This window comes from Staurois parvus, unplaced genomic scaffold, assembly GCF_062004578.1.
Source record: "Staurois parvus isolate SC_StPar_1 unplaced genomic scaffold, SC_StPar_1.0 ptg002006l, whole genome shotgun sequence".
Lineage (NCBI taxonomy): Eukaryota > Metazoa > Chordata > Amphibia > Anura > Ranidae > Staurois > Staurois parvus.
In genome coordinates, this window is record NW_028319802.1 from 150,824 (window position 1) to 168,182 (window position 17,359).

Here is a 17,359-nt window from a genome sequence, read left to right on the forward strand (position 1 = left end):
GAATCAGGACCTCCTTCCTCCTGCCGGTGACCCCTCTAGTGATAAGATCTATATAGAGGAATCAGGACCTCCTTCCTCCTGCCGGTGACCCCTCTAGTGATAGATGCCAGTCATTAAAGAGTCCCTAAAAATGAGAAACAATGGCTGTGAGATGACAGAGCTGAATTCTGTAAGGCCCCGTGGGTGTATGCCATCCGGTCCACGGGCTTTATTCTCCTCTATTCTATTCTATAATATTTCTGGATCATATCACTTGTGAGCCAATGTGGATGATGTGGGGGGTGTCAGTACCACGCCCATTATGGACAAGAGCCCCCCCATGCTCCTTTGTATACACAGAGCTGAAGAAGGGATGTCATACATTGTCCTTCTCTTTGTCCCCCCCCACTAGATGGTTCTGTAAAGGGCCTACATGCTGGGACCGGACCTTTCTACTATTCATAGATTGGAGGAATGTTTTGGGGTGGTCCTGATATCTTTCTGTGGTTTGTTTTCAGTTTTTGTGCCTTTATTTCCTTTCTGCATCTTCTGTTCTATTCTCTGTAATGTGTAAACGATGATGGCGTTCCTTCATTGTTATCTGTAATAAAAGCTCTTTTCTTCTTATCTATGGCTTTTGTCACTTTGGCCGGAAGACACAGAGCTTGGATTTGTAGCCTTTTATACTTGGTGCCCACGGGGATATATTCTGCAGTGTGGTCACATACAGTCTTTGTGAAGAACTCACATTTCTGTGTTGTGTTCATCGATGCCAATATTCCTCCCAGTCTAAGTCTTGGAGAGCAGATCTCAGCCTTGGAGAATTAGCTCTCTTAAAGTTCAGCGTTTTTATTCTCCCCGTATGTGCTCGCTGTTTACAGCTAACAATGAGATCATGTTATGGTCACGGCTATCCAGATGTTCTATATATGACACTCGTAATAATCTCTGCATGGTTGGAGATGACCAGGTCCAGCAGAACATCATTCCTAGTTGGGGCCTCTATGACACAGGTCCAGCAGAGCATCATTCCTAGTTGGGGCCTCTATGACACAGGTCCAGCAGAGCATGATTCCTAGTTGGGGCCTCTATGACACAGGTCCAGCAGAGCATGATTCCTAGTTGGGGCCTCTATGACCAGGTCCAGCAGAGCATCATTACTAGTTGGGGCCTCTATGACCAGGTCCAGCAGAGCATCATTCCTAGTTGGGGCCTCTATGACACAGGTCCAGCAGAGCATCATTTCTAGTTGGGACCTCTATGAACTGAACCATACAATTGTCCTGTAGTAGGTTTATACATTTTTGTCCTTTAACTGTTCCTGCAGTCCCATTACTCGTCAGTTTCCGGGTAGTTACCATCCCCCATCATTATCACTGTCCCCTCTTTCCATCTGTGGGAGGAGCTGAGTCTCCAACTCCTCATTAACACTGGGAGGCCTATAAAAAACTCCAATGATGACCTTTGTAGTACCGCCCCCCATGTGCAGCTCCACCCATAATACTTCAGCCTCATCACACTCTCCATCCACTAGGTCCTCTCACACTCGCTGAGATCACTTCTCACATAGAGACAGACTCCACCCCTTTCCTATTCCAGACTCCACGCTCTTTCCTATTCCAAACAGACTGCACCCCCTTTCCTATTCCACACAGACTCCACCCCTTTCCTATTCCAGACAGACTCCACCCCCTCTCCTATTCCCGTCTCTCCGAAAGAGAACCTAGCCAGGAATATGAATGGCCCAGTCATGTGAGGAATGAAGCCAAGATTCAGCAATACCAATCCAATCCTAGTTCTCTTCATTCACCAAACCTTCCAACTCACCTATTGTGCTGGGCACACTTCTGGCATTGGGGAACAAACACTTCCATTCTCTGACACCTCCTTCATTCTCTGACACCTCCTCCATTCACTGACACCTCTTTCATTCACTGACACCTTGTTTACACAGATTTTGTGTATTTTTTATTTTCATACAAATGGTACCAATTCCACTGGTTGTTTGTAACATGGGAGCCTTCTTACCATCTGCCATAGCCCTCCCCCATCTTTCCACATTCTGCCCCCCAATAAGGACTGACCCCGGTCTGATCTGTCTACCACAATATAATCCCTGATGTACAGGAAAACAGGACTTCAGTGTGGAACATTTCCCTCACTCTGGACAGGAAAGTGGCTTCTCCCCCATGTGAGATCTCTGATGTCTGGAAAGACCGAACTTCTGTGAAAAACATTTCCCGCACTCAGGACAAAAATACGGCTTCTCTCCTGTGTGAGATCTCTGATGTCTGTTAAGTTTGGACTTACAGGAAAAACATTTTCCACACTCAGGACAGGAATACGGCTTCTCCCCCGTGTGAGATCTCTGATGTGAGTTAAGATGGGACTTATATGAAAACAACTTTCCACAATCAGGACAGGAAAATGGCTTTTCCCTCGTGTGAGATATTTGATGTGAGTTAAGATGGGACTTCACTGAAAAACATTTCCCGCACTCAGGACAGGAATATGGGTTTTCCCCCGTGTGAGATATTTGATGTTTGTAAAGATAGGACTTCGCTGAAAAACATTTCTCGCACTCAGGACAGGAATACGGCTTTTCCCCCGTGTGCGATCGCCGATGTGTGGGAAGATAAGACTTATTTGAAAAACATTTCCCACACTCAGGACAAGAATACGGCTTCTCCCCCGTGTGAGATCTCTGATGTGTGTGAAGATTGGAATTATGTGAAAAACATTTCCCGCACTCAGGACAGGAATACGGCTTCTCTCCCGTGTGAGATCTCTGATGTCTGGAAAGATAGTACTTCCCTGAAAAACATTTCCCACACTCAGGGCAGGAATACGGCTTTTCCCCCTTGTGAGATCTCTGATGTGTGTGAAGAAAGGACTTCTTTGAAAAACATTTTCCACACTCAGGACAGGAATATGGCTTTTCCCCCTTATGAGATCTCTGATGTATGTGAAGATGGTACTTTTTTGAAAAACATTTACTGCACTCAGGACAAGAATACGGCTTTTCCCCCGTGTGAAATCTCTGATGTGAGTGAAGATGGTACTTCTGTGAAAAACATTTCCCGCACTCAGGACAAGAATACGGCTTCTCCCCCGTGTGAGTTCTCTGATGTGTGTGAAGATTGGAATTATGTGAAAAACATTTCCCGCACTCAGGACAGATATACGGCTTCTCTCCCGTGTGAAATCTCTGATGTCTGGAAAGATAGTACTTGGCTGAAAAACATTTTCCACACTCAGGACAGGAATACGGCTTTTCCCCCGTGTGAGATCTCTGATGTGTGTGAAGATAGGACTTGTTTGAAAAACATTTCCCACACTCTAAACAGGAATATGGTAACTCCCCCGTGTGAGATCTTTGATGTGACTGAACATGGGACTTCTTTGAAAAACATTTCCCGCACTCTAAACAGGAATATGGCTTCTCCCCCGTGTGAGACCTCTGATGTACGATAAGTGTTTGTTTTGTAGAAAAATCTTTCCCACAGTCAGGACAGGAATGTGGCTTCTCCCCCGTGTGAGATCTTATATGCTCAATAAGACCAGATTTATATTGGAAACATTTCCCGCACTCAGTACAGGAGAACCTCTTCCCTGTTGGAAGGCCGGCCCGGTCCCGCACAGTCTGAGGTTCCTCAGGATACGAGGAATCCGATGGTCCATCTACACTGGGTGGTGCCGGATGGACATTGGAGGGAGCCGGGTTTTCTCCTGGACTATACTGTGTGATGTCCTCATCTTCTACTTTCCAGTCTGGAGACAAAGTGAGACAATCCTCGGAGGTTTTCCTCATCTCCCGGCCATGGACTAAAATACAAAGACAAAGAGGATTACTAGACAGGAGCTGATTGGTTCCCCCAAACCAGGACTCCGCCCACATCAGGCAGCTTGGTCTCTGAGGAGCTTACAATTCCACCCTCAAGGGAACTAGGAAATGGCTCCTCTGATCTCCTACCAGGTCATTTCTTTATTCATGGACCTTAGTCAGAGAGTGAGGAAACAACCAGAACTGTCTTTTATAGGAGGGACAGTGATGAGGGGATTATAGGACGAGGGTCCCCACCCCCTCTATCACTCATCGCCATCTTCCCAACACAAGAAGTACTGCACTTCCTGATTTACTCCATGATTTAGTCATGAAGAACAGCGGGGCTGAGCCCCACCAGAGGTCAGAGAGTGAGGATGGGGGGAGAACAACCAAGATGAAGACTGGACTGATCCTGAAGACCACCATCATTGAGGTATTGACTCCTCCCTCATCCTGAAGACCACCATCATTGGGGTATTGACTCCTCCCCCATCCTGAAGACCACCATCATTGGGGTATTGACTCCTCCCCCATCCTGACCCTGAAGACCACCATCATTGGGGCATTGACTCCTCCCTAATCCTGAAGACCACCATCATTGGGATATTGACTCCTCCCTCATCCTGAAGGCCAACATCATTGGGGTATTGGCTCCTCCCTCATCCTGACCCTGAAGACCACCATCATTGTGGTATTGACTCCTCCCCCATCCTGACCCTGAAGACCATCATCATTGGGGTATTGACTCCTCCCTCATCCTGAAGATCACCATCATTGGGGTATTGACTGCTCCCTCATCCTGAAGATCACCATCATTGGGGTATTGGCTCCTCCCTGACCCTGAAGACCACCATCATTTGGGTATTAGCTCTTCCACCATCCTGAAGACCACCATCATTGGGGTATTGTCTGCTCCCTAATCCTGAAGACCACCATCACTGGGGTATTAACTCCTCCCTCATCCTGAAGACCACCATCATTGAGGTATTGTCTCCTCCCTCATCCGGAAGACCACCATCATTGGGGTATTGACTCCTCCCTCATCCTGAAGACCACCATCATTGGGGTATTGACTCCTCCCTCATCCTGACCCTGAAGACCACCATCATTGGGGTGTTGACTCCTCCCCCATCCTGAAGACCACCATCTTTGGGGTATTGACTCCTCCCACATCCTGAAGACCACCATCATTGGGGTATTGACTCCTCCCCCCTCATTGGGGTATTGACTCCTCCATCCTGAAGACCAACATCATTGGGGTATTGACTCCTCCCCCATCCTGACCTCGAAGACCATCATCATTGGGGTATTGACTCCTCCCCCATTCTGAAGACCACCATCATTGGGGTATTGACTCCTCCCTCATCCTGAAGACCACCATCATTGGGGTATTGGCTCCTCCCTGACCCTGAAGACCACCATCATTGGGGTATTAACTCCTCCACCATCCTGAAGACCACCATCATTGAGGTATTGACTCCTCCCTCATCCCGAAGACCAACATCATTGGGGTATTGACTCCTCCCTCATCCTGAAGACCACCATCATTGGGGTATTAACTCCTCCCTCATCCTGAAGACCACCATCATTGGGGTATTGGCTCCTCTCTGACCCTGAAGACCACCATCATTGGGGTATTGGCTCCTCTCTGACCCTGAAGACCACCATCATTGGGGTATTAGCTCCTCCACCATCCTGAAGACCACCATCATTGGGGTATTGACTCCTCCCTCATCCTGAAGACCATTATTGGGGTATTGACTCCTCCCTCAACCTGAAGATCACCATCATTGGGGTATTGACTCCTTTCCTCATCCTGACCCTGAAGACCACCATCATTGGGGTATTGACTCCTTTCCTCATCCTGACCCTGAAGACCACCATCATTGGGGTATCGACTCCTCCCCCATCCTGAAGACCGCCATCATAGGGGTATTGACTCCTCCCTCATCCTGACCTTGAAGACCACCATCATTGGGGTATTGGCTCCTCCACCCTCCTGAAGACCACCATCATTGGGGTATTGACTCCTCCCTCATCCTGAAGGCCAACATCATAGGGGTAGTGACTCCTCCCTCATCCTGAAGACCAACATCATAGGGGTATTGGCTCATCCTGAAAACCACCATCATTGGGGTATTGACTTCTCCCTAATCCTGAAGACCACCATCATTGGGGTATTGACTCATCCCTCATCCTGAAGACCACCATCATTGGGGTATTAACTCCTCCCTCATCCTGAAGACCACCATCATTGGGGTACTGGCTCCTCCCCCATCCTGAAGACCAACATCATTGAGGTATTGTCTCCTCCCTCATCCTGAAGAACACCATCATGGGGGTATTGACTCCTCCCTCATCCTGAAGAACACCATCATGGGGGTATTGACTCCTCCCTCATCCTGAAGAACACCATCATGGGGGTATTGACTCCTCCCTCATCCTGAAGAACACCATCATGGGGGTATTGACTCCTCCCTCATCCTGAAGAACACCATCATGGGGGTATTGACTCCTCCCTTATGCTGAAGACCACCATGATTGGGGTATTGACTCCTCACTCATCCTGAAGACCACCTGTGTCCTGAACTGTGTCTGCTTTGTACACCGAGCACCTGTGTTCTGAACTGTCCCTGGTGTGTGCACCTGCCACCCGTGTCCTGAACTGTGCCTGCTGTGTGCACCGACCACACGTGTCCTGATGGCATGCCCGGAGTATAGCTACCTGTGGTGCCCCTGAGTGCTTGAGCCATCGCTACCGGTTGAGTCCACGAGGCCTCTGCCCAGTGGGAGGTTGCCGCCTGTTGCCCAAGCCCCTGCCCAGGGGTAGATTGCCGCCTGTTGCCCGAGTCTCCAATACGCTGTCCCGTCACAGAGGGAGCTCGGCTGAGGCCCCAAGCCTTAGGGGGGAGATTGCCTGCCTGTCGCCGAAGACCCCCCGTGCCTGGAATCGTCCCTGGTTTGTGCACACATCACCCTCCCTGCCATTCCCCCATTGAGTGTCTGTCATTTTGTTAATTCAATAAAGCTTTGTGTGTTCCCCATCTTCTCCGTGTCCTGCCTGCGCTTCCTTTACAGTCACCTACCCTCCTCACCTTTAGACGCACCCTGAAAACCCACCTCTTCAGGGAAGCCTACCCCACCCCCACCTAGCAGCCGATCTCCTCCATTCCATCCCCCACAGCCACTTCCTCCTGCACCACTACCCCCTCCCTCCTAGATTGTAAGCTCCAAGGATCAGGGCCCTCTAACCCCTCGTGTGCTGTTTGTTGTTGCTGTTCTGTGCCATGTATTGTCCCCCCTCTATTGTACAGCGCTGAGCAAACCCATTGGTGCTATACAAACTCCATGTAATGTAGACAACATGTAGAGGTGAGCTGGGATTAAACCATCATGAATCCGGTTAGATTGGTGGTGAGGAAATCCTTGGACAGAGGGGTGGGGGTGGATGTGGTATACTCGGACAGAGGGGTGGCGGTGGATGTGGTATACTTGGACAGAGGGGTGGCGGTGGACGTGGCACACTCGGACAGAGGGTTGGCGGTGGACGTGGCACACTCGGACAGAGGGGTGGCGGTGGACGTGGCACACTCGGACAGAGGGGTGGCGGTGGACGTGGCACACTCGGACAGAGGGGTGGCAGTGGACGTGGCACAGTCGGACAGAGGGGTGGCGGTGGACGTGGTATACTCGGACAGAGGGGTGGCGGTGGACGTGGTATACTCGGACAGAGGGGTGGCGGTGGACATGGTATACTCGGACAGAGGGGTGGCGGTGGACATGGTATACTCGGACAGAGGGGTGGCGGTGGACATGGTATACTTGGACAGAGGGGTGGTGGTGGACATGGTATACTTGGACAGAGGGGTGGTGGTGGACGTGGTATACTTGGACAGAGGGGTGGCGGTGGACGTGGTATACTCGGACACAGTTCCCCACACTCGGCTAATGTGTAAGGTAAAGTCTGGAATAATCCGAATATAAATGGATAGAAAACTGGCTGAAAGATCGTATTCAGAGAGTAGTGGATAATGATTCATACTCTGCATGGTCTGGGGGTGTCAGTGGGGGACCCCAAAGGTCAGTGTCATCTGTGGGGTACCCTAAAGGTCAGTATGATCAGTGGGGTACCCCAAGGCTCAGTATGATCAGTGGGGTACCCCAGGGCTCAGTATTAGCGGGGTACCCCAAGGCTCAGTGTTATTAGTGGGGTACCCCAAGGCTCAGTGTTATTAGTGGGGTACCCCAAGGCTCAGTGTGATTAGCGGGGTACCCAAAAGCTCAGTGTGATTAGCAGGGTACCCCAAGGCTCAGTATAAGGATCAGTGTGATTAGTGGGGTACCCCAAGGCTCAGTGTCATTAGTGGGGTACCCCAAGGCTCAGTGTTCTTAGTGGGATACCCCAAGGCTCAGTATAAGGATCAGTGTGATTAGTGGGGTACCCCAAGGCTCAGTGTCATTAGTGGGGTACCCAAAGGATCAGTATTACTGGGGTACCCCAAGGCTCAGTGTGATTAGTGGGGTACCCCAAGGCTCAGTGTCATTAGTGGGGTACCCCAAGGTTCAGTGGTATTAGTGGGGTACCCCATGGATCAGTGTGATTAGTGGGGTACCCCAAGGCTCAGTGTGATTAGTGGGGTACCCCAAGGCTCAGTGTCATTAGTGGGGTACCCCAAGGCTCAGTGTGATTAGTGGGGTACCCCAAGGCTCAGTGTCATTAGTGGGGTACCCCAAGGTTCAGTGGTATTAGTGGGGTACCCCAAGGCTCAGTGTGATTAGTGGAGTACCCCAAGGCTCAGTGTGATTAGTGGGGTACCCCAAGTATCAGTGTGATTAGCCGGTTCCCCCCCGGACTATGGCCAGATGGTGGCGGGGTGAGCACCTCGTCCCTCCGGGTGGAAGCCGTATGGAGTCCTTCCAGGAATGCGCAGTTTGCCTCCCCGCAGAGCCGTGCAGCGGCGGGATCTGTCACCGACCACGTACCTCGGACACGGCCAATGACAGATCTGTGTACCGCCCCGTTGTCAGTACCATGTGACCTGCTGTGACCAATCACTGCAGGTCACATGACAGTTGAATACAATGGATGGCTTCATTTTCTTCTCAAAAGACCAAAAATGTTGAAAATAAAATGTTTTTCTTTGTTTCTGTTATAAAAGTTTCCAAATAAATAATTGTTCTTCAGAAATTTAGGCCGAGATGTTTTCTGCTCCATTTCTGGGGTGAAAAAACCCAAATTAGGATTTATGATTTAGTCTGAAGGGAAGTTATAGAGTTCACAAACTATGGGAGATATCTGAGTATTGATCAATCCTGAAGGACTGACAGCCAATCTCATTTCCTGAGGTCCACGAATGTCAGGACGGGACAGAGATCACCCAAATGTCGGGACGGAACAGAGATCCCCCCAAATGTCAGGACGGGACAGAGATCCCCCAAATGTCGGGACGGGACAGAGATCCCCCCAAATGTCGGGACGGGACAGATATCCCCCAAATGTCGGGACGGGACAGATATCCCCCAAATGTCAGGACGGGACAGACATCCCCCAAATGTCGGGACGGGACAGACATCCCCCAAATGTCGGGACGGGACAGACATCCCCCAAATGTCGGGACGGGACAGACATCCCCCAAATGTCGGGACGGGACAGACATCCCCCAAATGTCGGGACGGGACAGACATCCCCCAAATGTCGGGACGGGGACATCCCCCAAATGTCGGGACGGGACAGAGATCCCCCAAATGTCGGGACGGGACAGACATCCCCCAAATGTCGGGACGGGGACATCCCCCAAATGTCGGGACGGGACAGACATCCCCCAAATGTCGGGACGGGACAGACATCCCCCAAATGTCGGGACGGGACAGACATCCCCCAAATGTCGGGACGGGACAGAGATCCCCCAAATGTCGGGACGGGACAGACATCCCCCAAATGTCGGGACGGGACAGAGATCCCCCAAATGTCGGGACGGGACAGACATCCCCCAAATGTCAGGACGGTACAGATATCCCCCAAATGTCAGGACGGGACAGACATCCCCCAAATGTCAGGACGGGACAGAGATCCCCCCAAATGTCGGGACGGTACAGAGATCCCCCAAATGTCAGGATGGGACAGAGATCCCCCAAATGTCGGGACGGGACAGATATCCCCCCAAATGTCGGGACGGGTTAATTAGCTCCTGTCTAAATTGTCCCTAGTATGTGAATGTATGAATGTGAGTTAGAGACCTTAGATTGTACGCTCCTCGGGGGCGGGGACTGATGAGAATGTATGAATGTGAGTTAGGGACCTTAGATAGCACGCTCCTCGGGGGCGGGGACTGATGAGAATGTGTGAATGGGAGTTACGGACCTTAGATTGTACTCTCCTTGGGGGCGGGGACTGATGAGAATGTGAGTTAGGGACCTTAGATTGTACGCTCCTCGGGGGAGGGGACTGATGTGAATGTATGAATGTGAGTTAGGGACCTTAGATTGTATGCTCCTCGGGGGCGGGGACTGATCTGAATGTATGTTAGGGACCTTAGATAGCACGCTCCTCGGGGGCGGGGACTGATCTGAATGTATGTTAGGGACCTTAGATAGCATGCTCCTCGGGGGCGGGGACTGATGTGCATGTATGAATGTGAGTTAGGGACCTTAGATAGCACGCTCCTCGGGGGCGGGGACTGATGAGAATGTATGAATGGGAGTTAGGGACCTTAGATTGTACTCTCCTTGGGGGCAGGGACTGATGAGAATGTATGAATGTGAGTTAGAGACCTTAGATTGTACGCTCCTCGGGGGAGGGGACTGATGTGAATGTATGAATGTGAGTTAGAGACCTTAGATTGTACGCTCCTCGGGGGAGGGGACTGATGTGCATGTATGAATGTGAGTTAGGGACCTTAGATAGCACGCTCCTCGGGGGCGGGGACTGATGAGAATGTATGAATGGGAGTTAGGGACCTTAGATTGTACTCTCCTTGGGGACGGGGACTGATGAGAATGTGAGTTAGGGACCTTAGATTGTACGCTCCTCGGGGGAGGGGACTGATGTGAATGTATGAATGTGAGTTAGGGACCTTAGATTGTATGCTCCTCGGGGGCGGGGACTGATCTGAATGTATGTTAGGGACCTTAGATAACACACTCCTCGGTGGCGGGGACTGATGAGAATGTATGCCAATCCCTCCACCCCTCTCTGCCAATCCCTCCACTGACCTCCACCCCTCTCTGCCAATCCCTCCACTGACCTCCACCCCCCTCTGTCATTCCCTCCACTGGCCTCCATTCAGTGTCCTCCACCCCCCTCTGTCATTCCCTCCACTGGCCTCCATTCAGTGTCCTCCACCCCTCTCTGTCATTCCCTCCACTGACCTCCATTCAGTGTTCTCCACCCCCCTCTGTCATTCCCTCCACTCCCCTCTATGATTACAGCACGTCCACCATGTGAATGACAACCTTTCTATGACCCGTGTGATCTAATACATACAACATGGCATTGGACGTTTGTAGGTCACATGACTCCGCATGGGATGGAAGGAACCACTTTGTAGGCGGTAATGCGCCAGTCAGCCGCCATTTTTTCTGACTTCCAGTATTTCAGGTTTACAATCCACGCTTTTATTGAAGTGAGTCGCAGATATAATCCAGATACGTTTACCGGATCAATCGGGACGGCATTGTTTCTTCTGATGTATTACAGGCTGATATCACCCCGCCCCCGCCCTACTCTGGACCAATCAGTGAGCAGTATGGGTGGAGGAATGGATTTGGTGTTCATGACCCACCTGTGCTGATCTCTGTAGGAGTGTCCTCCTCTATAAATGTCCCCGTTATTCCATCCTCCTCCATAGACTGCTGATCATCCCTCACATACGCCTCTTCTTCTTCTGCTTTCACCTCAAATTCTATATCGATTGGATCTCCACTCTACATCAAGAGAAGGAGAGGAAATATCATCTGGAAGATAGAAGGTCACAGAAACTCCACACATTGTATGTATGAATCCATGTTCTAGATGCTCCATCCCACCAACCTTGCAATGGTGAGGGATGGTGTGACCTTCCTGTGTGGAATCCCGGGAATACAGAGGACGGGGACATCTCTCTGGTGGCTTCCTGGTATTAGGTGGCTCCATCATCTCCTTGTGTCCTTCTGAAAACTCCTCCATCACTCCATCCTCCTCATCCTCCTCTTTATACTCTTCTTTACCATCAATATTCTCATCCCCGAGGATTCCACTCTGAGAGATATAATAAAACATTCATTGTAACCACCTAACCCCCCTCCCACCGTAACCCCACCAACTCTCCCCTCCTCTGACCTCGCAACCGCCCTGCCCCCCACCACACCTAACATCCCACACACTATAACCCCCCCAACACTCCACTCCTTCAGCCTTGCCACCACTGAGGAGGTCACTAAGGTCTTCTCAGAAGCCCACCTCACCACTTGCCCCCTGGATCCTGTCCCCACACAACTCCTCCGGGCACCCTCCCCCTCCATCCTACGCTCCCTCACCCACATCTTCAATCTCTCCCTCTCTACTGGCGCATTTCCCTCCCCCCTAAAGCTCGCCCACATCCCCCCCATACTCAAAAATCCCTCCCTGGACCCCACCGACCTGAACAACCCCAGACCCATCTCCCTGCTGCCATTCACTTCCAAACTCCTCGAGCGCCTCGTCTACAATCGCTTAACGCCCTCCTCACCGACAACAACCTCCTCGATCCCCTACAGTCCGGCTTCCGTCCCCTACACTCCACCGAAACCGCCCTACACTCCACCGAACCCGCCCTACACTCCACCGAAACCGCCCTACACTCCACCGAAACCGCCCTACACTACACCGAACCCACCCTACACTACACCGAACCCACCCTACACTACACCGAAAACCCCCCTACACTCCACCGACACCGCCCTACACTCCACCGACACCGCCCTACACTCCACCGAAACCGCCCTACACTCCACCGAACCCGCCCTACACTCCACCGAAACCGCCCTACACTCCACCGAAACCGCCCTACACTCCACCGAACCCGCCCTACACTCCACCGAACCCGCCCTACACTCCACCGAACCCGCCCTACACTCCACCGAAACCGCCCTACACTCCACCGACACCGCCCTACACTCCACCACAACCGCACTACACTCCACCGAACCCGCCCTACACTCCACCGAAACCGCTTTACTCAAACTCTCCAACGACCTGCTAACCGCCAAAGCTAATGGCCACTATTCAGTCCTCCTACTCCTCCACCTTTCCACGACCTTCCACACCGTCCACCACCCCCTCCTTCTTACTAAACTACACTCCCTCGGCATCAGAGACTCCGCCCTCTCCTGGCTCTCCTCCTATCTATCCCGACGCTCCTTCAACGTTACCTGTAATGCTACCACCTCCCCCTCTCTGTTGGGGTCCCCCAAGGCTCTGTCCTCGGGCCCCTTCTCTTCTCCATCTACACCTCCTCCCTTGGCCAACTGATACACTCCCACGGCTTCAACTATCACCTCTATGCCGACGACACACAAATCGGCCTCTCCAACCCTCACCTCACCCTTCAGTCTCCACCCCCCACCTCACCCCTTCAGTCTCCACCCCCCACCTCACCCCTTCAGTCTCCGCCCGTATCACCCATTTACTGAACGACATATCAGACTGGATGTCGCTCCATTTCCTCAAATTGAACTTTTCCAAAACCGAGCTCCTGATTTTCTCCCCAGCCCCCCCCATCCTATCCAACAACGCCACCATCAGTCCCACTCCACAAGCCAAAGTCCTAGGTGTCACTCTAGACTCAAACCTATCCTTCCAACCCCATGTCCAATCATTGGCAAGCTCATACAGGCTCCGCCTCTGCAACATCTCCAAACTCTGCCCATTCCTCACCCCAAACACTACTAAACTACTCGTTCCCTCCCTTATTATCTCACATCTGGACTACTGCAACTCCCTCCTCACCGGCCTCCCTCATCACAGACTATCCCCGCTTCAGTCTATCCTGAACTCAGTGACCAGACTCATCCACCTCACCAACCTCTCTGCCACCCCCCTCTGTCATTCCCTCCACTGGCCTCCACTCAGTGTCCTCCACCCCCCTCTGTCATTCCCCCCACTGGCCTCCACTCAGTGTCCTCCACCCCCCTTTGTCATTCCCTCCACTGGCCTCCATTCAGTGTCCTCCACCCCCCTCTGTCATTCCCTCCACTGGCCTCCATTCCCCTCTGTCATTCCCTCCACTGGCCTCCATTCCCCTCTGTCATTCCCTCCACTGGCCCCCATTCAGTGTCCTCCACCCCCCTCTGTCATTCCCTCCACTGGCCTCCATTCCCCTCTGTCATTCCCTCCACTAACCTCCACCCCCCTTCTGTCATTCCCTCCACTGCTCTCCATTCAGTGTCCTCCATCCCCCTCTTTCATTCCCTCCACTGGCCTCCACCCCCCGTGTCATTCCCTCTACTCAGTGGCCTCCACCCCCGTCATTCCCTCCAATGGTCTCCTCTCAGTGTCCTCTACCCACCGCTGGCCTCCACTCAGTGTCCTCCACCCCCCTCTGTCATTCCCTCCACTGGCCCCCATTCAGTGTCCTCCACCCCCCTCTGTCATTCCCTCCACTGGCCCCCATTCAGTAACCTCCACCCCCCTTCTGTCATTCCCTCCACTGCTCTCCATTCAGTGTCCTCCATCCCCCTCTTTCATTCCCTCCACTGACCTCCACTCATTGTCCTCCACCCCCCTCTGTCATTCCCTCCACCCCCCTCTGTCATTACCTCCACTGACCTCCACTCAGTGTCCTCCACCCCCCTCTGTCATTCCCTCCACTGGCCTCCACTCAGTGTCCTCCACCCCCCTCTGTCATTCCCTCCACTGGCCTCCATTCAGTGTCCTCCACCCCCCTCTGTCATTCCCTCCACTGGCCTCCATTCAGTGTCCTCCACCCCCCTCTGTCATTCCCTCCACTGACCTCCACTCAGTGTCCTCCACCCCCCTCTGTCATTCCCTCCACTGGCCTCCACTCAGTGTCCTCCACCCCCCTCTGTCATTCCCTCCACTGGCCTCCACTCAGTGTCCTCCACCCCCCTCTGTCATTCCCTCCACTGGCCTCCACTCAGTGTCCTCCACCCCCCCTCTGACATACAAAGCCATTCATAACTCCGCCCCAAACTACCTCACCGACCTGATACCCAAATACCACCCAACCCGTAATCTTCGCTCCTCACAAGACCTCCTACTTTCTAGCTCCCTGATCTCCTCCTCCCACGCCCGACTGCAGGACTTCTCCAGGACTTCCCCCATCCTCTGGAACTCCCTACCCCAATCCATCAGACTGTCACCTACCCTCCTCACCTTCAGGCTCACCCTGAAAACCCATCTCTTCAGGGAAGCCTACCCCACCCTCACCTAACAGCCGATCTCCTCCACTCCTCCTACCACTCCATCCCCCACAGCCACTTCCTCCAGTACCACTCTCCCCCCCTCCTAGATTGTAAGCTCCCAGGATCAGGGCCCTCGCACCCCTTGTGTATTGTATTGTTACTGTCTTGTCTCATGTTCTGTCCCCACTATAATGTACAGCGCTGAGCAAACCTTCTGCCGCCATATAAATACTGTATAATAATATCTACCTGATGATGGTGAGGGATGGTGTGACCTTCCTGTGTGGAATCCCGGGAATACAGAGGACGGGGACATCTCTCTGGTGGGTTACTGTAGCTGGATGACTCCACCATGGTGTCCTGGTACAGATCTTTGTGTCCTTCTGGAATCTCTGACTCCTCCATCCCCCCATCCTCATCCTCCTCCTCTTTTATCTCTTCTTTAACCTCAACTTTAGGATCTCTCAGGTTTCCACTCTGAATATATAATAAAAATGCCATCAATGGTAACAATGCAGATAATGTACAGATCCTAATGATACTATCAGTGATTGTTCCTCATCTACCTGATGATGGTGAGGGATGGTGTGACCTTCCTGTGTGGAATCCCGGGAATCCAGAGGACAGGGACATCTCTCTGGTGGGTTCCCATGACTGGATCCATCTTCCTGATGATGGTGAGGGATGGTGTGACCTTCCTGTGTGGAATCCCGGGAATACAGAGGACGGGGACATCTCTCTGGTGGGTTCCCATGACTGGATCCACCTACCTGATGATGGCGAGGGATGGTGTGACCTTCCTGTGTGGAATCCCGGGAATACAGAGGACGGGGACATCTCTCTGGTGGGTTCCCATGACTGGATCCATCTGTAGGAAACACACACACTGACTGAATCCATTGTTTCTATGTGTTTATCAGATGATGGGGGATCTAGGTGGATCCTCCGTACTGCTCTCTCCTTTACAATAAAGTCTCCTCTTACCCGGTGATGTGAGGGGCGGCTGATTGTCCATCATGACGTCTTTGTAGAGGTCCTTGTGTCCTCTCTGGTGGTCCTCCATCATGACGTCCTTGTAGAGGTCCTTGTGTCCTCTCTGGTGGTCCTCCATCATGACGTCCTTGTAGAGGTCCTTGTGTCCTCTCTGGTGGTCCTCCATCATGACGTCCTTGTAGAGATCCTTGTGTCCTCTCTGGTGGTCCTCCATCATGACGTCCTTGTAGAGGTCCTTGTGTCCTCTCTGGTGGTCATCCATCATGACGTCCTTGTAGAGGTCCTTGTGTCCTCTCTGGTGGTCCTCCATCATGTTGTCCTTGTAGAGGTCCTTGTGTCCTCTCTGGTGGTCCTCCATCATGACGTCCTTCTAAATATTGATGTGTATCATCTGCTAGAGATAACATACATCACATGACTATGAAGGAAGAGGACGGACATGACTATGGAGGAAGAGGACGGACATGACGGGGGTTACTGGGTGTAAATAGAACATAACATCTTATTACCTCCTCTGCTGCTACTTCCTGCAATGTCTCCAATCGCCTTCACACTGCATGGCACAGCCTGTCTTTATTCCACATCACTTCCTGTCTGTTCCTGACATCACTTCCTGTCTGTATTCTAGAGAAGTCCTGTCTGGGTAGTAGAAATGAGATCACCATCTTGTGGAGATCAGAGGAACTGCAGCCCCGAGAAATGTCCCCTAATACCCATTCCTGCATTGTATTACCTTACAGAGATATCAGGGAGGAGCCAAAATAACTAATAAAAAGTAAGAAACAATAAACCAACTCTTATGTAACCAACTGTTTAACAAATATATTTTACTGCAGATAGAAAAGTCTTAAAGACACAGAACACAAGATAAAAGTGTAGGGAACTGTTATTTTATACACTAGTTGTGGTTTGTTTACATTCATATACAGCCACTACCATAGAGGTCTCATTACAGACAAGTCCATAGGTGTTCTTCCTGCCCCTGCAAGGAGGTCAGGAAACCCCAGGATGTTATATAGTTGTTTTCCAGGAAGTATCAGGCAGAGGGTGCCAGCCTGCCATGTGCTGTGTATCTGGGGGGAACTGTATGGGGATTCTGTGAGTACTGATCCAGATTAACAAGGCTGCCATCTATGTAGTTGTTACTGAAGCAGATTAGGTCTGCCTGTTATATTTCAACTT

The 17,359-nt window shown here is 51.6% G+C and overlaps 1 protein-coding gene across 1 annotated transcript; it reads right to left on the reverse strand.

Moving 5' to 3' along the window:
- Window positions 1-1,934: 1,934 nt before the first annotated feature.
- On the reverse strand, window positions 1,935-16,798 carry LOC149433049 (uncharacterized). The gene is made up of 7 exons (XM_089664712.1): window positions 16,687-16,798; window positions 16,169-16,571; window positions 15,751-16,052; window positions 15,434-15,661; window positions 11,835-12,041; window positions 11,587-11,728; window positions 1,935-3,804 (listed from the first exon to the last, which is right to left on the reverse strand). Exons 2-7 carry the CDS (start codon window positions 16,536-16,538, stop codon window positions 2,138-2,140), a joined length of 2,916 nt encoding a protein of 971 aa, XP_089520838.1. The 5' UTR covers window positions 16,539-16,571; window positions 16,687-16,798; the 3' UTR covers window positions 1,935-2,137.
- Between the last annotated feature and the right edge of the window lie 561 nt (window positions 16,799-17,359).